The sequence below is a fragment of the Uloborus diversus genome, chromosome 3, assembly GCF_026930045.1.
Source record: "Uloborus diversus isolate 005 chromosome 3, Udiv.v.3.1, whole genome shotgun sequence".
NCBI classification, from domain to species: domain Eukaryota; kingdom Metazoa; phylum Arthropoda; class Arachnida; order Araneae; family Uloboridae; genus Uloborus; species Uloborus diversus.
Window position 1 is genome coordinate 177,974,422 of NC_072733.1, and position 23,292 is coordinate 177,997,713.

The 23,292-nt window shown below is 34.3% G+C and overlaps 1 protein-coding gene across 1 annotated transcript in view; it reads left to right on the forward strand.

The window, feature by feature from the left end:
• Positions 1–2,359: 2,359 nt before the first annotated feature.
• Positions 2,360–23,292, forward strand: part of LOC129218396 (clarin-3-like) — a 48,599-nt gene continuing 27,666 nt past the window's right edge. The window contains exon 1 of the mRNA XM_054852647.1: positions 2,360–2,931. Coding sequence (XP_054708622.1) covers positions 2,673–2,931 — 259 coding nt within the window. The 5' untranslated portion in view covers positions 2,360–2,672. The remainder of the gene's footprint in view (positions 2,932–23,292) is intronic.

Genomic DNA, 23,292 nt, shown 5'->3' on the forward strand with positions numbered 1-23,292 from the left:
AAATGATACATAATAGATTCGAATACATCAGTCACAATTAAAGCCAAGGTTTAAAATTCTGGGAATAAAGTGAAAATATGCGTAAAAATGTATAATTTTTGTGCAATGGATGGAACAAAAATTAAAATTTTGTAAAACATAAACAGAATAGCATTCAATTTGATTTGTGTGAGTGGACTAATTTTGTTTTATTATTGGTTCACTTTTGGTAATGCGTACATTTCACAGTATTTTGAGAATTATTCAAATATTTTTCGTTTTTTCTTCACTCCCTCTCTCTCTCTTTACTTTTTATTTTTGTTATGAAGCGATTCAGCTCTTTAAACAGCTGAAATTTAAAAAAAAAATCTTTTTTTTTTTGGACATTTAGAAACACACAGCTGAAAAAACACTTTTTAAAAAGGCTTGGGGGGGAGGGGGTCAGGGTGTGTTGGTCGACTTGTTTGCTTTTCATTTTTTTATCTCAAAAAAAAAAAAAAAAAAAAAAATTGACCAGTTCGATTTTCTATAATATGTTTCATTAAACATTTCTCTTCATCACATATTTTTTCTTTTTTGAAAATGCTGAAAGGGTTCACTTTTTTTATATTTATTCTTTAGCGGAATCTTTTAACACTAGAAAGACGGAAGGGGCCTATGGCCCCTCGCATACTTTGTTGTTCAATAAATCAAATTATAAGTAACTGAGAGAAATGAAACTTTTTGACTTTTCATAATATGACCCTATTTGCAGCGGTGCCCACCTGGGGGGAGGGGGGGGGGGGTTCAGCGCAGGCTGTGCCATTGAAATTTTTGGGGGGTGTTGTTTTGAGGGGTATTTTTACTTTTTATGGGGGCTCTTGCTTTTGGGTGTCTTTGCGATATTTATGGGGGGTGCGCTCCTTGGGGGGTACGGCTCCCTGCTATTTGATTGCTTATTCATTCTGTTAATCATTAACCTTATAGAAAGTGGAAATATTGAACGTTATACCTAGAAAGACTGAGGGGGCCACAGTGGCCCCTGGGGTTTTTTGCAACACAAAGAGATACATTTCTTTTCTCCAACTCACAGTAGCATGAAAAAGTGCTATTCACTATAGTTTCACTCTTATTTTCCTATTTTTGCATTTGGGTGTAATTCCAAATGCGAAATATTGGCGAGTGCGAGTGCCCACCAGACAAACTGATGGGATCGCTCTTCGAAAGAGAAACTAACTCTTTTCTTTCTGTCGTGTAGAGACAGCATTACAGAAATTAATATGCACTTAGTTCTTATTTAGTCATTAGAGAAGATGTGAGGCATATGTACTCATCGAGGAAGAAATTTACAAAGAATTTGCTCGAAAATGAGGTTGGGGCCATAGTGACCCCTTTAGTCTCTCTAAATATACTGCCATTTTCAGTCTTTCTAGTGTTAAAGTGGACCAACGTCCCCTGGGTCCGGGGTACATACGACCGGGACCGGTCTCAATAATTTTAATATAATTAATATTTTTTATTTTAATTTATGAAAAAACAATAGTACCTGCAGTCCTGCAAATCCTATAATGAAATCACACGGTATAGTTATGTTGAAAATACAAATGATTGTGAACTAAAAGAATTCGTTAAGAGAGGAATTCAATTTATTATTGCTTCAATAAAAACCGTGAAAAAAAAAAATGCAGATTTCTGAAAATTACTCAGAAATAACGCTTTCCGAAATAAAATGATTTGAATATAACCAGGTGTGCAACCCTAAGAGCAAGGGCGCACCCCCCCCCCCCCCAAAAAAAACGAAGACTTCCTCCAAAGGCAAGAGCCCCCCTCCAAATGAGAAAAATGCCCCCAAAACAACCCCCCTAAAAATTTCAATGCGTAGTCTGCACCATGACTCTCCCCTTCCCCCCTAGGTGAGCACTCCTGATACCTATAACTGCACCATGCGATTTCATTTGTTAGCATAAATCGGAAGGAAAAAGGTGCTATTTGTTGATCATGAATTGAAATAAAAAATATCCGAAGCATTAAAATAACCGAGCCCGGTTCAACGTGGCCCGCGCCACGAGCCCCGACTGCCCCTACATTATTTAAACAAAATAAAACGAAAGCTACTTTTTTATTTTAGTTATAAAATTAAAACTTTTCATCTTTTGAAACAGTTGAAATTTCAAAAACAATTCGCATTTGAAAACGCTTCAGCGGACAACTTTTTTTTTTAAATTATTGCTAAACAAACGAGAACGAAAGCAAAACTTCTAATAACGGGATAGGAAATGCGCTAAACGTTATTTCTGCAATCCGCCAAATTGGCGATATTTTCTTTCTAAAGGCTATTCATAAGTGTAGGTTGTTAGGCGAGAGCACTGGAGGATAGATAACCGGCTTTCATCCAGTAACCTGTGCCGAAGGCGAATTGTGTTGGTTGGATGTGTGTTTGTAATTGAATGTTTTAAATATTCCTTGATGTGTCATGGAGCTTCGGATGAAACTTCAATTTCGTACCCTTTTAGTGCTCAAATAAATTAGTCAGATGTTTAGGTTAGTGAAATGATTTTCCCATGGCTAATAAATGTCCTGAACTCATATCGTTTGAAAAAGTTTGTGTCGCTTATGTTGATACTTTGCGAAACTCAATCAACAGGTTACCGTTAGGCATGACAATTAAAATTCTTTTGTTTGTGTTGTGAGTGTCAGTGATCAAGGTTTTAAAAATGCGTGCGGATATGACAAAACGTGTTCTTACATTTTGTACATTTTTTATATGTTGTGGGTGCCTAGCACTTTTATCGGCGTCCTTTGCAACGCAACAATGGATAGTTGCTAAACCTTTAAAGGTTGGATTACCGCCAAGCATAAGCAACGCAACTGCTGGTGATAGTAATAAATTTCGTGGAGAACTGCATTTTGGACTTTTTGAAGGCTCAAAAACATTAAACCATGGCTTCGGCGACAGAAAAACTCATATATGGGGTAAGTAAAAAAAAAGGTCTCAAGGTTCCAATAATGTATGTCTGTGTTCAGCATTCATTTTCAGCAGTTCTGTTAATGCGATGTTGAATTTCATTGCCAAACGTCACAAAACGTACATTTTTACAGCTATAAATTTAACCTTTTTACTATTTCTTGCTTAAAAGTAAATCAATGATGTACAGTGTAATTTATGCATTTGGTTCAGGTGACAATATTTATTCCATCCTACTGCTCTTATCAAAGTGTTTGTAGATAACCTTGGATTTTAGCAGGTTCTATAGTAAACTAACCCAAATACAATGGAATCTTGATAAATCAACACCCCAAGGGAAAGAGAGAAAAAAGTCAAGTCAAGCATTCGTCAACTTACCGAGGTTCCATAAATTTAATTCTTGAAGAGTTTTATGTATTGCTTATTTACTAGTGCTTATCATTCACGCTATAAAAATTGATTCCTGTTCAAGGGAGGGGCTGAGGGGGCCCGAGCCCCCTCCAAAATCTGTAAAAAAAATTTATTAAAGGTAATTATTTTTGGTTTTAGCGCACAAATAATTAACAAGCTCTTAGCTCCAAAAAAAAAAAAGAAAGTAAATAATTATGATAGAGTGATAATAATAATTATAAAAAGTTAGATCAGATATTTTCAGTAAGTTACCACCCTATAGCCAGGGCTAAGGCTACATGAAATACACCGCCAGCTCAGTCAATTCCAGCCAAGGACTGCAGTTTCGTGCTTATTAGCACTCATAGGAAGTGAATGAGCTGGAGGTGGAAAACCTCTTAAGGGAGCCAAAAGTGCCAAACAAACTGGTAGCTAATATAGAATCAGCACAGACCAGAAGAGTGACCAAAGCAACGGTTCGGTTCAACTCGAAGGTGCCGCAGGAAGAGGTCAGGGGTGCCACGAAGGGACCATGGTAAGAATAATATATATTTAAAACCAGACTAGGATGCTGTGAGAAAATTCTAACTCTTCAAAGAGTGCCACTAATCATTAAAGATTGGAAACCCTGTGTTTTAGATGGTACTAGGCAATGTTGTTCAGAAGGGGTCAGGGGATCCGTACCCCTTACTCAAGAAAAGAATGTGTCTTGGGAAAGCGAAGTTATTTCAACAAAAACAAAAGCAAATAATGTTGGGGGAAAATCTCAATTCTTCCAAAAAGAAATCTTTAAATTTAAATTTTTTTTAACAGATGCAGTTTGTTGCTTAGCAAATTAAGTTTCCCTCTCTTTTTCCCCCTCCCTGTTTTTTCTTCATAGTCTATCTGAAAAGAAGGGTCTTCAAAATGTTTCTCTCCTTAACTCTCGTCCCCTGCAAGAAGTTTAAAATAATTTTTGATTGTTCAGTTGGAGTAATGATGGAAATTGATATCCTAAAGACGCATTTATTTAGGCATTTTTCAGACGTGAATTTCAAAACATTTCCGGAGGAGGGGCCCGGAACCAACAGCCCTTCACTAAGGTTACTACCAAAAATAGTCTGAAATTGTGCCTTTAAAATTTCAATTTTGAAAAGTTTTGGAGGAAGATCCCAAAAACCTCTCCTTACCTCTAAACGTCTCCAAAGATGACCTGAAATTGCGTTTTATTTTTCAGAAGAGGAATCTCGAATTCTTCCTTTCCAAAGATTGCCTAATGTTGGGGGCAAAGTTTGAATTGCTTTTGAAAAGAACCTTAAAATAAAAAAATTTTAAAGTTACTAACTATTTATCAGGTTATTTTGTCCAACTCTTCATATTTCTTCCCCTCGCCCCATTTTTATTTATTTTTCCTTTTTCCTAGTCAGTCTAAAAATAGGAAAGTATTCAAAATGCTTCACTTTGCAAGTCCTTTCCATACACTAAAGCCATTAAAGAGCTTCTCAAATCTCGTTTTCATGACTTTAGTGTCAAAATATTTTTTAGAGGACAATATCAAACGCCTTGCCTTCTGAAAGCATTGAAAAACGTTTAAGATTGCTTTTGTTGAGCTTCAATTTTGAAAAATGGCAGAAACTCTATGACACCTTACCAAATATGGTCCACAGTCTCGGTTTTAAGATTTCAATTACAAAAAAAATTTCGGACGGAGGGTCCGACTGCTCCCGTATGAAATCTGAAAGAGAAAAAACTAGTTTCGGAAAATTAAAAGTGGAGAGCGTTTAAATCCTTCCACCTTATATCACTGAATATCTCTTTAAAACCAAGTTTTTTTTAACTTTAATTTCAAAATAGTTTTTGGGGGAGAGCCCCAGAACTGCCCTGTCCGTAACATCAATAAAGTTACTCTGCGTTTTTAGAACTTTAATTTCGAAAAGGTGGGTAGAAGGGTGATTGATTTCACTCTATTTTTTTAAAAAATCAATTGACGGCAACTTCAAAAAGTCTCATTCCTTTCATTACACTAAGGTCAACAAATATAGCCTATAATGACGTTTTTAAGATTTAACTTCTAAATTTTTGCAGAATGTCCCCGAATTTTTCCTCCCCGTAACATTACCGAAGACCATCTAAAACTGCGTTCTTAGGACAATTCCAAAAAAATTTCCGGGGGAGAACCCACGAAAACCCCTTTCTACCAAAAGCGAGATTTTTTTAAGAGTGCCCTCCTAAAACTATTTTTTGGTTGTGCTAATGGGTGACAGTATGAAGTCCTTGCTCCACTTCGAAAAAAAGATCAAGGCACTGTTGCTCCCCCACCCCTTCAAAAAATATTGAAATTATACAAAAATTTTTTTTTTGGGGGGGGGGGCTAATCTTGGTTATGCGGGCCACCTCCAAAATAAAAACATATATGCGCCACTATTCCTGTAAATGATTTTTCTACTTTCTAAATATTAATTAACAATTTGAAAACTTCATGATTGGGAATAATCCATAAATTTTGTAAGAAGATAAAAGTTCCTTGTAAGTCTTATCCATCGATTTAGCAAAATTTCCAATGGAAAGCCCATGAACCCTTATCTTCTTAACATTGTCGATGATTACCTAAAATTCCGGTTTTAGAACTTCCATTTTGAAAAATTGCCGAGGGAGAGTTCTCTGACAATTTCCTCCCAACTAATATCTATGGTGCATAAAATTGCATTTTTAGATCTCCAGTTTCAAAAAAAATTCAGGGGAGAAATCCGAACAATATTTTTTCCTGTAATGCCATCACGTTTTCTACAATTGCATTTTTAAGGCTTCAAGTTCGCAAAATGTAATGGATAAAAAGTAGTTCCCGAATGGAATTCCTTCCCCTAACTTCATTTAAGATAACCTGCAAATGCACCATACACAAATAAGAAAGAAAGGTTCATATTTGTCATAGTCGAACACAAACAGGGGTCTAGGCCTAGTCGGCAAATGCTTGTCTTCAAAATGCTCTTTTCATTAATATCTAATGCAGGGAGAGTATTCAAAATTCTATTTCCGAACAAGCACGTCATTTCCACTTTTTCTAGTTAGAGCTGAGCTGTAGCATTACAAAACATTTGGGGGGAGGGGGAGCTGGCAACAGGGCATTCGCCAAGAAAGTTGTTGCCTCCCCCTCCCCCAGTTTTTCAGAAATTGGGCTGCCAATTTCATTTTTGTGATAAAAAAAAAAACAGGAATTAAACCTTTGTGATCTTAAGAAAATGGAATAGAAATAATAAGTGAACAAATAGAATAAAGGTGTCAAAAAGTTTTTTTTGGCAAAATTTTGAAATCAAATGTAATCTTTGAATATTATTATGAAGCAGCCAAGGTTCTGCATTATGATTTACTTGAGAGCTGTTGAAACGAATGTTTCGAACATTTGTTTAACCAAGCTTCAGTCAAATAAATGAATAAATGAATTAACATAACTTGATAGGGGCTGCTGACATAATTACATTTCTATCTTCTTTTTTTTTCTTTTGCCTTTTTTAAAAATAAAAATATCATTGTGGAAATCGCAGTTAAGTGGAGAAAAATATATGTTCCCCCGAAATACCTTTTAAATAAGAGGAAAAGTTGAAACAGAGAGGACGAGATTTTACAAATGTCTTGCTTAGTCACACCAGTAGTTCTAAGTGTTTAAATATAAAAAGCGAAATAAAACAAAAATTTTATAGCAATACTAGCAAAAATACCCGGCGTTGCCTGGGTCGGTAATAATTGTCAGAAACAATCGCTACTTTCTTTTGTTTTCTGTTTTAACTGAAAGAATTCAAAACGCACCACTTTGATGTGATTAAAAATTGAGCTTCTTCTTTACCCATAAAAGTAAAACAGCAATAAGTATAAAGAATGAATGAGTATTCATTTGGAAACGAAAGCGCAAATTGAAGCATATAAAAATTTGAAGAATTTCCAAAATATATCTAACAAAAACAGAGATCACTAAAAAAAACGTGCGATTTATTTAATTAAATAGTACACTGTTGGCCTTCAGGTAGACCAACGGATTTGGAATGGTAAGTTCAGGAGAAATGAAGCAATGGAAACAGAATTTCAATTTAAATAACATTTTATTCAAAAACATGTGTAAAATGTAAATAGGCAAAAACAATCAAACATTTATAAAAGGTAAATCCCCTATTAACAGTTCAAATAGAACAATACCCCCCCCCCCCCCCAACAAACAAATATCACAGAGAAATATCACAAGATTCAGTTACTAAAATAACCATCATCAGTTCTAAAACGTTCCTAATATTTTTAAAAATTTACCCTACGTCATGCCACAACGATGGTAACTGTCCAGAAAACTATTTAAAGATTCATACCACTGGAAGTGAATACTTTAAACTTGGCACACATAACAACGAAGGCAACATCCATCTGTCGGATGTTCAGACGAGTTGAAAATGTCCACTCATGGACGGCAGACCAGAATCCATGGTCAATCAATCCCATGAACACCCATGCCACTGAAGAGGCAGCACAGGAAATTATTTGCCCAGTTTCAAGCAAAACAGGAACCATCCACTAGCAGAAGATGCCTCTCCGTATAGTGAATTCAATCCAGTTCGACCGGCTCTGTAATCGGGTATATGCCAGACGAACCTTCCGACGCTGTTAGGCCTAATACTTAAAAAACATCAACTCTTCAAATTTATATTCCTTAAAAAACTCCTTCGTTACGTGTAGGGTGCTGTTTTAGAACATCCTGCACTTTTAGCAGGCTATCGAATCTTGTTACTACATATCTCAAAACCTCCATGTCCTCTGCGTGGATAAATCAATCTATTGAGCACACATGCTCAAATCAAAACACACCGTCTGCAGAACGGAACCAAATCATAAGAGGACGATTGATTGATTTACATTCTATTTAAACCATCTCAGTTACCCCCAAGCAATGACGTGACGTCGTCAAAATTTACATCTGTTGCATCTGAAAGCAACTCACAGTTAATCCTTTTAACTGTTGCTATTTCTTAAATTTACTTTCTTGACTGCTACCAGCAGAAAGATCCTCAACTCTTGAGGCCTGACGTCACGTCCTTGGATGGGCGAAACACGTGATTGACTTGTTGGGTGTTTAGTCACTGGGGATTTCTATACGCTCTGGGTTTACGCACGCCGGTCTTTCAACAACATTTAAAACAAGAATGTATTTCTAGGATAGTTTGAGTGAACAAGTAAGTTTTAAACAATTAAAATACATTCAAGCTTTTTATCAAATTGCTCCAAGAACAAAAAAAAATATAGGCTTATGCCAACATACACACACACACACACACAAAAAAGAAAAAAAATGCTCTCTACTATGTTTTCCTAAGTGTGCAAAAAGTGAGTTTCCAAATGTTTAAATGACTTTAGACTCATGTTTGCTCCAGAGAAGCCTTGATTCAAAATGTTCATCATAATTACTTTTAATATTGCTGCTGTAAGGCAACGAACTTTCGAAACAATGGGTTTAATCCATAGACTAATAATAAGAATAGACCGAGCTATGGCAACTCTATTGCTGCTCATAAACCAAACCATGTGACTGGTGGATATCCTAGCAACAGCGGGCGTTGATCGTAGCAGACTATCAACGCCCCCAAGAAATAAAATAAATAGAATTGATGGAACATGGAAGAATGATCTTTTATGGAGTCTAGTTTGTAAATTTGTTATTCTAAGTTTTAAATATTTTGTTACTATAGTGAGTTTTCCGTCTGGATAGTATTGTGCATTTTCTTTAGTCAATTTCAATAACTCTCTAAGCAATTAAAGATGCAAGCGCCCAAAAAGAATTGGCAAACAGTAAGCTTTTTACCTACAATTTCAATATAAGGTACCGATTAATACATTTTTGCATTAACGCAAAACGTTTACGCCATTACGTTCATGCCAACTCTGACGTAGCAGTTCCAAATGAAATAAAATTTACTGAAAACTGTGATCAAAAACTAATTACTAATGTCAAAATAATGCATAACTAAAATAAAAACAGTTCAATCTCTGCACCTGGAAAAAAATTATAATGAAAACACATTGCGTCTTAAAATACATGTCTAGTGCCAAACTATAGATAATGTTGCCATTTAGCAACCATGCTGCCAACGTTTTTGCCAAGCCTACCACCAGTCACATGATGTATCCTTGAACCAATTTTTTCATCAGCAAATCTGGGAAAGCTCAGTCTACTCTTATTATTAGTCTATGGTTTAATCTTTAATCATTTGATGTGGAAATTACATGACATTTACTGTTTTCGATCATGACGTTTTTAAACTAAGTTTTTTAGCTATAAATTATAGCATAAGTTGTTCCCCCATAATGTAGCTATCTATCTTGAAAAAATGGTTAAAATCTGTCCAGTAGTTTTGAAGTTTACCCCGGACATCCGGACAGAAGTAGCCCTTTATGTATAAAGATGAGGATGCAATTCCTAAGAAAGCAATAAATGTCATGCTTGCTCCGGAGAAGCCTTGATTCAAAATTATCATTTTGATTACTTTTAATATTGCTGTTGTTAGGCAACGAATTTTCGAAGCAATGGGTTTAATCTTTAATCATTTGATGTGGAAATTACATGGCATTTGCTGTTTTAAATCACGACGTTTTTAAACCGAGTTTTTTAGCAATAAATTATAGCCTAAGTTGTTCCCCGATAATGTAGCTATTAGAGACGTACCGAGTAGCACTTTGGGCGAGTACTGAGTACTCGGCCTTTCACTACTCGACCGAGTACCGAGTTACCGAGTACTCGGCCTTTCACTACTTGGCCGAGTTACCAGGTACCAATTATGTTTTAAGAAGAACCACCGACACACGTTATGAATTTTGAGCTTATTGGAATAGTAGTATAGACCTCCTTGTCCATATAATATTTTTTAAAACTAAATTCCTGCTGAAATTCAATTACGCATTGTATAAAAAATTTTGTTTGTGTCAAAAAATTTTCAAAAAAATTATTTTTGAAATTAAAAATAAATAAAAGGTATGATTAATCAAGTTGGAATTAAAACAAATTGCAGTAAAATCCCTCTAATTCGGACATTAACAGGATAACTTTTTTTGTCCGCAATAGAGAAGTGTTCACAGGATAATGGTTTCATAATGTTATTTGCATTGGAACTGGGGAATTAAAAATTGTCTGCATAAGAGGGGTGTCCGTTAGGAGGGGTTTCACTGTATATCAATCTATTATAGTTTTAGTCCGCCAAACATAAATATATTTTTTGATACAACAAAGGTGCAGGAACACTGCAGACACGTGTTTCTGCCCCCCCCCCCCCCCCCCGTTACAAGGAACGTCTTTTTCAGTGCATAACATGTGAGCTAAAGAATGTAAAGACATTCAACAAAAAAATCTGACTTTTGTCGGATACCTTTAAATCTACGAGCTCCCATTTTGTGCATTGAAAAAGGAATTCATTGTAACGCCAAAACACGTGTCTGCAGTGTTCCTGCACTGTACTTTTAACATTGTTTTATTTCCTTTTATTTCTTAAGCAAAGGTATTTTTATATTTTTTATAACTAATTTTTGTTTGTAGCAAAAATCCATTTTTAATATAAAAATTCCATATTCTCTATACTTACCTTTTTTGCATAATTTTCAATAAATAAGTTTTATGAACTTTGGGGACATTAAAATAAAGATTTATTCCATTGAAGCATAACAAACTTCATTATTCTCAAAATTTAGATTTGACTTATAAATTTTAATTGTAAATGATTGCAGAACATAATGCTTGCTCTTTTTTTTATAAATTTTAGTACTGCCTTGGACAATATTCGATTTTTTGCAAGTACTCGGTATTGGCCGAGTATCTGATCAGAATTTGGCCAAGTACCGAGTACTTGGGCAAATTCGCCGAGTAGGCCGAGTACCGAGTAGTTACAGAGTACTCGGCACGTCTCTAGTAGCTATCTGTGGTGAAAAAATGGTTAAAAACCGTCCAGTAGTTTTGAAGCTTACCCCGTACAGAAGTAGCCCTTTATGTATAAAGATGAGGATGCAATTCCTAAGAAAGCAATGAATGTCATGCTTGCTCCAGAGAGGCCTTGATTCAAAATTTACATCATGAATACTTTTAATGTTGCTGTTGTTAGGCAACGAATTTTCGAAACAATGGGTTTAATCTTTAATTATTTGATGTGGAAATTACATGACATTTACTGTTTTGGATCACGACGTTTTTAAACTAAGTTTTTTAGCAATAAAATATAGCCTTAGTTGTTCCCTGATAATGCAGTTATCTATGGTGAAAAAATGGTTAAAAACCATCCAGTAGTTTTGAAGTTTACCCCGGACATCCGGACAGAAGTAGCCCTTTATATATAGAGATTCAGGAGGCATGACATTTAAAATAAAAGAAAGTGAAAAGGTATTGCTGAAAAGAACCGTATCAGTTCTAAATGTCGAAAGTTTTTTTTGACGGGGGAAGAAGGGGCATTAAAAAAATGTTTCTTTGGGAATTTTCGAAGTTTTAAATTTGTTTACTCGGTTGCCGAATATTGAAGTACTCTGCCAAACCAGATATTCCGTTTGTCTGCCGATATGCAGTATACCGAATACCAACCAAGTATTCCGTGCATCTCTAAAAAAATAAATAAAGAGTGAATCATCAAAATTCAAAGAACTGGATGGGTAGGTTTTCAAGAAGTTGTTTAGAATTTTATGCTATTTAACATTTATTTACATGGGATTCCTTTTTAAAAGACTATCTAAATTTTGTTAGTTTTATTTTACTTGTATCTTCATTCTGGCACTTTTATCAAAATTAGTTTTTCATTTATGTTATTCCTTTATTTATCTTTGTTGCTTTCTAGCTGATTTTTTTTATTGTGCCGTATTCTAATTTTATAATCTGGACTAGGCTGCAAAGGTGCAAAGTTTAAATAATTCTGTTGGGAAAGTCATTGTGTTTTATTAATAAAAATAGTATTTAAAAACCAGTTGATCATTCATTTATCACTAAATTAATTTTAATTAACTTAAGACAGTAATTATGCAATTCAATTGTTCTTTGAAAATTTAAAGCTTAAAATATAATTGTATTGTGCATTGTTTTTTTTTTATTTCTTAGGTTGGTAAAAAATACTTTTTGAGCAAGAAAAGTAAAAGACGCGAAATTTTCGCCCGAGTAATTGAGTCTTTTTCCCCTTTCTCACCAACCAACATGGCTGCCGCTCTCTCACAGTTCACAGTTATTTCAAACGCGACAATGGGAGTAGATACGGTATGTTCCCTCCTGTACTCCTACCTCGATGGATGCCAAGAAAAAGGAATCTTATGACTATAAAGTCAGCAGATTAAGCAGAAATCAATGCCCAAACATAAAAAATACCAAAAACACAACCCCTGTGTTCTTTTTTTTTAAATAAATTTTAAAATGTTGTTCATAAAAAAAAATGATTTGATGCTTTATTTGACATGAATCTTTAATTTTATGTAAATTTAATGTAGAAAGCAGGAGATTAAAGTCATATTTGGTCAAAAGCTTTTTTTTTTATGTTAAAGTTAAATATAAATGAATGAATTTTAATGAATTTTTTACTACCCTTTAATTATACTTATTTATTTTCCCTTTTTCTGTCATGAAACTTAACGAGATATCAATGTTCCTAGTTCCTACACAATGTCGATGTTTTCCTGTCGTTTGTAATACAGTTGAACCTGTCAATCTCTAATTTCACCGGACAGTAAAAAAATTTGAGATATGCAGGTTTCCAGATACAGAGAAGATACAAATTTTAAAACTAAGCTATTGGGGAAAAAATCAGAGTTAAAACAGAGTTTGTTGCTTTCATATTTCTGATTATCTTATAGTATGACATTTTGTGTGATTACACATCTTACTAATTTCAATTGTTATATTGATAGCAAGTTTATGCATACTAATCAGGATAAAAATTATCTTTCAATGATTGTCTTAAGAATATTGACACTTTTTTTTCTCAATCGGAATAATTTAAACATTAGATGAGCCTGAACTCGGAGAACATAACTAAATAGCTGTTTTCAACAGGGTTATCCTATTTTGTCCACACCAGAAAAAACCGTCACATACAAAATGCCATTTTGTCCACTTTTTCAGTAAACTGAAAGTTTTTAGTTAAATTTGAAGTTTGAAAATAATATATATAATTATATAGATTCTCTTCTTATTCAAGGAATATTTTAATTTAAAAATAGTATACATAAATGTATATAAACAATTTTATTGTAAAATATTTTTTAGTGAAAGGGAAAAAAGTAAGATCGTTTGAAGTTTATGTAAGTGTGTATATAAATCAAATGTTAATAACTTATAATGCATGTAATAGCATTTATAAAAACAAATATATCAGCTGTAAATTTTAAGATGTTTATCTGTGATATGGAGGTTTATTGCGCATAATAAATGCATTTATAAAATTAAAATGTAGAAAAACAAAGTTTTCAAAGGCTGGAGCCTCAAAGCATTAAAAATCATATTAAAAAAAAAAAAAAAAACTACTTGATATTAATAAAGGAAGTGTTGATATGAAGTGAAATCTGTTTTTGAAATACAAATGCAATGATTAGCAACAAGCTCTGAACCCAGATAGGCTGTTCCTAGTCAATATATTAGTCCCAATATTAGTCCCAAATGAAGATTAATGGCCCTTTTAAAATGCCCCCCCCCCCCATCACTGTTCTGAGTACCCACAACCCTACTAAAGCAGTAGTTTTTCTTAGGCATTAATAATACCCATAAAAACATGCAGAGTACATAAATATTTTACAATGGGGTGACATCAATAAAAACTCGAAAAAATATTTCAGTAAAATGTTTTACTCTATAAATCTTCATTTTGTATGTATGTTTCTAAGCATTTCATTTTACTTTTCCATTGAGTTTAATTTCTACTATTGTAATATATATAATAATGTAATCACTCACAATATCTAATTCACATTGTTAAATTTTATTACTTGAAGTAAATTATGATCTGAAATTAGTTGCACCAATGTGTAATTAATTTTTTTTTTTTTTGGATTTATTAAATTCTATTATTCTAATAATCTATAATTCTGTTAATCTAGATTTCTAATCATTCTGTTTTAATTAAATGATTAATTCATAACAGATAATGTATTAGAATTATATACTAATTTTATTACACCACTGTCGTAGCTTGGGAGGGGTGGAGGGGGCTGTCCGGGGCCCGGGCGGCACTTTTCTAGGGGTGGCAAATTAACCCTTTTGATGTGGAAAAAAACGTGCATTTTCCATTATGGTTTTAATGTTACTACCGGCAAAAAGAAAATCTTTGAATAAGACTTTTGTATTACTTGTAATGTATTAGAATTATATACTAATTTTTTTACACCACTGTGGTAGCTAGGGAGGGTCGGAGGGGGCTGTCCGGCCCGGGCGGCACTTTTCTAGGGGCGGCAAATTAACCTTTTTGATGTGGAAAAAAACGCGCATTTTCTATTATGGTTTTAATCTGTGACTGCCGGTAAAAAGAAAATCTTCGAAATGTAAGACTTTTGTATAACTACCGGATTAAAATTACTTTGATGCAAAACAAGAGTCTTTCTTCATAGCATATCAATCTAATCCTTGTTTTTCTCTGAGAGGGTGGCAGCAGACAGTCATGGGACCAATGTTTTTTTAGACTGTAGAAGTTAACTTCAGGAGGAAGAATGCAATGAAGTTTCCAATTTTCGTCATAAGAAAAAGATAGCACTAGATTTTAAGAGAGTTTCTTAAAAACCTCAGAGTTTACTTTGATTTCTCATTCATTACAAGAGTTCTCTACAAAAGAAGTAAAAGGGATTTCTGTTTTTTCGCTTTTGAGAGTAGGAAATCTATCTGACAACTTTGTATCACATGTTAGTCTGTTCCTTGTGGCAGGTAAGCGAATTTCATTTCTCAACATTTGGTTTGGTCATTGAACCCTCAACTTGGCCAAACATAGTCTAAAATTTGCTTTTTAGCATATTCAGTTTCAAATTACTCCATTTCGGAACCTCTACCACCTCCACTCTGCAGTCTAACAGCGTAAAAGATAGCTTCAAAATGTTTTTAGGCGGGAGAGCTCTCTATTATTTCATCCTTTTTCCTGATATCACCAAAGATCTGGACCTTCAACTCTGAAAACTTTCGTGGAAGAAACTCCCATCCTCCCTTTTAAAGTCTCAATATATAGCATAAAATTACGTTTTTGAAATTTTGATACTTCAATACCAATTTCTGAAAACAGCATTTGAACCTTGACTATCCTTGATCTCCTAACGTGATCAAAGATAGCCTAAAATACGTTTTTAGGACTTCAATTTCGTATTTTTTCCGAGAGATTTCTTAAACCCCCAGCCCCCTTCTCTTACCTAACGTCTCCAAAGATTAAAACTGTTTTGAAAACTTCAATTTTGAAAAACTTCCGAGGAAGGAAGGCGGAACTACTCACTCTTTTTCCTAACGTCACCAAAGATAGGCCAAGTTTTCTTTCTTAGGAATTTGCGTAAGTGGGAGAGCTTGCTAATTCTTCCTTCTCAAAGATAGCCTGAAATGAACTTCAGCTTTAAGAAAGATTTTGAGAGGAAAACCTAATGCTGCCCCCTTTTGCTCCTAACATTACCTATCAAACAAAGCTTTAAGTCAGGCCTCAATTACGAAAATTTTCCATGAGAGAGCCGCCTGGCTTCACATTTTTGGTGCTGTTAGGTGTTATGGAACTCTCTAATGCAGTGGTGGATCCACAGGGGGCGATCGCCCCCCCCCCCCAAAGATTTGTAAATTCAAAAAATTTCCGGGAGAAAGTCACCACGCTCTCCGCCTCCCCCCCCCCCTACACACATTATAAACAATGACCTAAAACGTTTTTTTTTATGACTTTAATTCCAAAAAAATTCCGGGGTAAAGTCCATGAACCCCTCTTGCCAATGTCATTGAAGATCGTCAAAAATTTGGAATTTTTGAATCTTCAATTTCTAAAAAAATCGTCGGGGGAAGATTTCTTGAACCCTATCCCTTTATTACCTAAGTTGTCCTGTAATTATGTGCTTAAGACTCCAGTTCCAAGAAACTTCTGCAGGAGGACTACAAAACCTCATCTCTTCTTAACATCACTAAAAAAATTAAACTATGTTTTTGGAAATTCAATATCAACATATTTCCGGGAAGTGGCGCATCCAGAAAAATTTTCTGGGAAGGGGTTTTTGAATTAAAAAAAGAATTTTTTTTCCTTTCTTTCTCCTTCATTTAATAATCCAAAAATATTTTTCAATACATTTGATCAAGCAGTTTCTGTGGCTTAATATTTATTTATTTTATTTGCTCTAAAATAACTAACTCGTTTATTGATATCACAATTATTATAAAACGAAGAAAAGGGAGGATGCGTGAACATGCACAATAGTTTTGATTGCCTTTATTTTAATCTTATATTCATTTTTCGTGAGGTCATTCAAAAAATCATCGTATAGATCAATGTTTTATGAATGTCAAATGCTAGCTAATAAATGTTCCAATCTTTCAATGAGAATTAGAAGGGTGAATAAAGTGTGGTAGGCTTCTTCTCTCTACGAAAAAAGTTTCTCAAAAAAATAGTGCTGATGAGCATGATCCCCTTTTTGTGCTTGTGCTGTATTAAGACCATTTTTGCCCTCTTATAAAAGTAGGGGTGGGGTGCTCATCATGAAACATTATTCGCTTGTTTAAGAATTGGAAAGTGGTTTGTGACTTCTTCCTGATCAATGAGCAGTAAAATATTTTATTCAAACCTACCTTACTTGGAAAAGTTTAAATACTGTTTTTTCCTGCATGATTTTTTTCCGTGGGGTGGGGGGGATGAATGTGTTGTAGTTCTGAGAGGGGTTTTAAACCCAAACCCCTCCTGTAGCTGTGCCACTGTTTCGGACAGAGTTTTGAACCTCATTCCTTAATGTCTTTAAAGAAGGGATCCAACTACATTTTTAGGACTTCACTTTCGAAAAAATCCGGGGGAGAGCCGCCGACCCGAGTTCTTCTCCGAACATTAACGAAGATCCACTAACATTGCGTTTTTGAAGCTTCAATATCGAAAAGTTGAGGGATAGCTCCTGACCCCATCCCTTCCTTTAATGCTACCAAAGATGGCCAACCACCGCATTTTCAAGGCTCCAATTTCAAATAATTTCGGATGGAAAGTTCCAAACTCTGTATCCTTCCCCAACATCATAAAAGATGGCTTATAACTGCATTTTCAGGACTTCAATTTCGAAAAATTTCTGGAGAGGAGCCTCCATGTCCTTCTTTCCTCATCTTTGAACATAATTCAAAGATTATCTAAAATTGAGTTTTTGGAACTTCTGCATCGAAACATTTCTGGGGAAAAGTTTTGAACCCCATGCCTTCTGCTATGTCATCAAAGGTGGCCTACAAATGCGTTTTAAGACTTAAATTTCAAAATTTTTTATCGGGAAAAGCCCCCGAACCCCCTGGTTTTTAGCATCACTAAAGATATCTAAAATAACGATATCTACTCTTAATATCAAAAAACAACCGAGGAAAATTCTTCAAACTCTTTGAATCATATGAGCAGTTCTCAAAAGGTGGGAACAAAAAAGTTAACTTTGAGCAATTTCAAAAAATTTCGAATTTGATATCAATTTTGCTTTTATTTTATAGTATGCATGCCTAGAACACAATATATGAACATGAAAAGACAGCAGGTATTTGTAAAAATTGTTAATTAGCAAATTAAATTAGCAGTCTGTAGGTAACAGATTTTGGACATCGTTGTGCTGTAGGTAACGGATTTTGGACATTATCATAATGTAAGTTTCACCATTTTTGACAACTGTTAATCTGATTTTTAACTTTTCCAATAAAAAATTTATTTACTACTTTTTGAATTTTGCAATTTAATGATAAAGAGGATATTAATGAAGTACTTGAATGGCTATACATACTGCTCTTTACATATAATAAAGTTTTGGAATGATTTTGAAGAAGTTGATGAAAGGTAGAAAAAAGCTTCATGGAAATAATTATACTAACTTGTAGTTTGATTTATTGGGACAAATAAGGAATAAAAATAGAGACAAATAAATACGACATATATATTTTTAAAGGAAAAATAAACAAAATATGCTTTAAGAAAGAATGTAAAAAGTGACATCAGTTTTAATAATGAATATTTTTTCTAATGTCATAAGAATTAAAACGATGTCTAAAAAAATTTATTGAAAAAAGAAATTCGTATTTCTATTTTTAGATCGTTAAATTATGTTTCCAAAAGAAAGAAGAGAAAAAAAAATTCTAAAATAATAAAAGCGGCGGGAAAAAAAAATTGAAACCATTTTAAGGCTCATTTTTAGGTTAAGAAAAAGCATAAGAAAACAAAAAATATCAGATTCCAATTTTACTTCTAGTGTCGATGGCACAGGTGGGTGCTAAAAGAATCAAAGGCCCCCCTAAAGGAAACAGAAATTTGAGAGGTATATTTTTCTAATGAGTTTGCCTCCAAATATTTTTTGAGAGGATCTCCAATAGCTGTTCATCATAATGCCTTTTTCTACAGAAAAAAAAAAAAAAAAAAAAAAAAACCAAGAGCAACACTTACCATAAAGTAGGTAATTAAAATCCACCTGGAAGTTTTGGAGAATTGAAAATGATGGTTAATACGAATTACAGAAATTTTCTTGTCTGAAGATTGCTGTTCAAACAGCTGTGTTTGGATAGAAAATAACATACACTTTTTGCAGGGGATTTCTTCTAAGATCATGTGATCAAAGGAAGGAAACACAAAGCGAAACCCAATACAGATTTATCACCCCTTCCGAGCAGCCAAGTGGTCAGAAAGATGGTGGATTGTTGTTTTAATGAGTTTTGTTAGTATTAGATGGGGAGTAAAAGGTGCAGCAAATAAGATAAAGAGGGTAAAAAAAGCAGGAAAGAGAAAGCTGACAGCGAACAGTGAGAAAAATTTAGGAAAATCAACTGACTCTCAGATGGTTCCTTAAATGTTACAGATAAGCCAGTTTTTGCTAGATTAAGGGGTGTCATTTTCTGTTCGTTTTGTTGGTAGATCAGCAGCTCTATTTTGGTCCAAAATCTTTTCTGCTTCCTTTTTTTTTTTTTTGTCACAAATGAGTAAGACCGGAATTTTTTGTATGTGCATTTATTATTTTGAAATATTGAGGGGGACTTTTGATGAGCTAAAAATATTCAGCGGACGTGCAGGGCCGCGCCGTCCCTATGTGCAAGGGCGTGCGGAGCACGACAGTGCCAGAGTCAAAAAGGCGCCAAGCTCTAACAATCAAAATTGCTACAAATGGGGGAAAAATCTCCAACCAAAAAAATACAATTGAACTTTTCAATATATCTATAAAAGTACCTGGTGAAATTATACTGCTCCCGGAAACAAATAATCCTCTTTGCTGCCTATCTATAAGGGAAAAAAATGCCTTGTTGTGTCTGAATGTGCTTGCTATTCAAAAGCGCAATCTTTTACACTGAAAACACACGATGCTAATTGATGTATACATTAGCATTTTTCTTCATATGTGGAGCTATGAATGTCATTTCGGTCTGTCTATAATTTCATTAGGTTGAGCATACGATGCAGGGCAAGAAATTTGCTATTCCCCATTTTGGCACTTGTGATGAATCATATTTCGTGCAATATATCTTTTTGTGATTTTTAACTACTGTTCGTGAGAATTCCACTGCATCATGTTATCACGCATAAAAAAATACGGTAAGTACATTTGCGTATTATATTCTTGTGCGTAATATGCTTATATTGTGGACAATAATTTAGATTAACTTTTTAGTTCCGAAAAGTAACAATTTGACCATAATTACTCATTTCTCCACCCCCTTTTTTTCAACTATTTTTGTATTAACTTAAAGAAAGAGCTTTAGACAATGTTTGTTTTAGATATTAATGTCAATGCCTTTTTAACGATATTTCATAAGTTAGAAGTATTTGTTTTAACGGCAAGTCTCCGTTTCAGATTTTAAAGCGGAATATCCTCTGCAATATTATCCTTTAATTTAGAAATATAATCAGTACCCTCCTGTACCGTGGCACAACCAGAGAGGGGTAGGGCTTCAGAGGACACCCCTTTGGTTGCACCGCCGTGCCCCCTCCCCTCCAGAATGCTTAGTTCAATGTTTCAAAAGTATTTGCTATTGAAGGGGGAAAAAACACGTCTAACAAAGTAGTTTTTATAAGGAATAAATAATGATGTTGGGGTAAAACTTTAATTTCTACTAATTTGGTGAGGTACTCCCCCTCCATCCTACTTCTTTTCTTTTTTCTAGTTTGCCTGAAAATAAGAAAATTTTCAAAATGCTACTCCACTGAATTCCGCCCCCCCCCCCCCCTCCCCCACTCCAAAAGCATTACGGAGCATCTCAAATCTCGTTTCCAGGTCTTCAATTTCGCAAAATTTCGCGAAAGCTCCCGAATACGATACAACATCAATTGAAACTTCGTTTAAAAATCACTTAAAATTGCGTTTTTAGAGCTTCAATTTCGAAAGATTTCTGGCCCATATGTTACCAAATGTGGTCTTACAATCACGTTTTTAAGACTTCAACTTCAGAAAATATTCGGGCAATGGCCTTTCAAACCTCCTTCCTTAAATATCATCAAAAATTAGGCTTTTCAAACATGACTTCTGAAAAATTTAAGTTAGAATAGCCTCTGAACTACTTCTCCATCATAGAATGGTGCTTAGGTTTTTAGGACTTTAATTTTGAAAAAAAAAAAAAATCAGGAGGGAGCTCCAGAATTCCCTTGTAAAAATCTTCAAAGTTGTCTACAATTGCAAGTTCAATTTCGAAAAGTTGGAGAGGGGAAAAGGGGAATTGATCTCTATCTATTTTTCAAAAAAAAAAAAAACGATTGGGTAGAATCCCAGAGTTCCATTCCTTATTCTAACACCAATAAATGAAACCTATACAATCACGTTTTAAAGCTTCAACCCCTATAAATTTCCACAGAGCGCCTTGTACCTTTTTTCCCTGTAACACCAACACAGACCGTCTAAAATTGCGTTTTTCAAACTACAAATTTCAAAATTTTTCTGGGGAGAACCCTCGGACTTCTCTTATTAAAAGATTTTTTTTTTCAATTTGTGCCCCCTAAAACAATTTTCTAGTTGCGCCACTGCTCCTGTTGTCGTGTTTTGACAAGCATTAAAAAAAAAAAAAAAGTTTAATTAACTATTCATCACTTAGAGATTAGATGGATATTCAAAGTGGCTTCAACTTAGGTATTAAAATATTTTCGTCTTCCAAAACGCATCATTAGCATATCAGAGGAGCTACTGAACTCAGAATAATTTCGAGATATGAAGTAAAAACGTACACTATATTGCGAAATGAAATATTCACATAATATTGTTTGCATAAATTAAATGCCAAACGTATTTTTTTTTTCATTTTATATTTGTCTACAAAACCTCCCTCCAGGTGTTAACAATATTTTCCTCGAACGCCAGAGCACAAAGGCGCTCAAAAGACATTTGCACGATGGCGCCGATCAGGCTTGGCGCGGCCCTGGGGACGTGCCTCCCCTGTCCCTGTGCCAACGACCCCCGTGGTCTGGATCCGCGACTGCTTTAATGTCACCAAAGATAGCCTAGAATTGCATTTTTGAGACTTTGGTGCCGAAAAATTTCCAAAGAAAGAATCCGAACCTTCACCATTCCACCAAATCATCAAAGGTACCCTTAAAATTGATTTCAATTTCTAATTTATTTCAGTAAAAAACTTCATCACCAATCTCTCCCCTAACGCCTACAACTGACTTGCAACACATGCAATTGCGTTGCCAGAGATAGCCTAAAATTGCATATTTCAGAGCTTAAAATTTTCGAATTGAGTATTCAACCATTCCCGATTTTCTTAAGTTCTCCAAAGTAGCTAAGCTGCATTTTAAAACTTGGATTTGTTTTGCGGTGCACACCAATCCTCTAACGTCAACAAAGAAATACTAAAAGAGGTTTCAGTTTTGAAAAAAAAATCCGGAGCAAACACAGCCCGCCCTTTCCCCTAACTTTACTGAAAATTGCGATTTTTTTAAACATAAATTTAGAAAATATTTACCTACCCCCTGGGTCCGTGTCACAACTAGAAAATAGTTTTTAGTTGAAATATTTTTAGTCTCATTGAGAGAAGCTTGAGGCAAAGATGTGCCCAAGAAAAAGTTGGATAGCCTGTTTTTGGCACACTATCGTTCTTGGCATTAAATATTTATTAGACGACCATTTTAATTCCAAAGTCAGTGCTACAATATATTCATAGCAATTTATTATGGATTAGTACTAAAAAAAATTTTTTTTCAGTTTATCATATGGTCATGTTGATGTGGAAGAAATAAGTAAAACCATAAATGAAGTATTCTCTTTTTTATCTCTTGAGTCTTGCAGAAAATGAAGATCTGCTCATTTAAAATGATATAATTTTAAAAGTACATAGTTCAGTATCTACGAAAGCCTTTTGGAATTGAAATTTAATTTTTAAAATGTTGCATTTCATTTCACATTGTTCTTTGGTTCTATCCATCTAGATCAATCTACATTTTCAACAATGGATGTAATTTAGTGAAAATATGTACCAGTACTTGTATTTTATAATTTGGTAAAATTCATTCGCTAAAATGAAATTTCCACCCTCCCAAAAAGTTAAGTTTGGGGCGTCCCTGAATGCAGTGTAAGACTAGCAATTAGTAGGTATTCGCCAAGGTATTCAAAATTAGCAAATATTATGCAGTATAAATCTTTTAATAAGGACTATTTTTAGATGAATGGTATTTTGAAATGTTTCAGTGTAAATATACATTTGATTTTATTTATTAGAATTAGATTAAATGAAAGTCATAATTAAAAATGAATTAATGGGAAACATCTACTAAGCAATACCAGGGGTCTGGCCAGAGGATATTTGGGTCCGTTAACGGACCCTTCACAAAAATCCGATCAACCAAAACGGACCTTTCACAAAATCCCGATCAAACAAAACG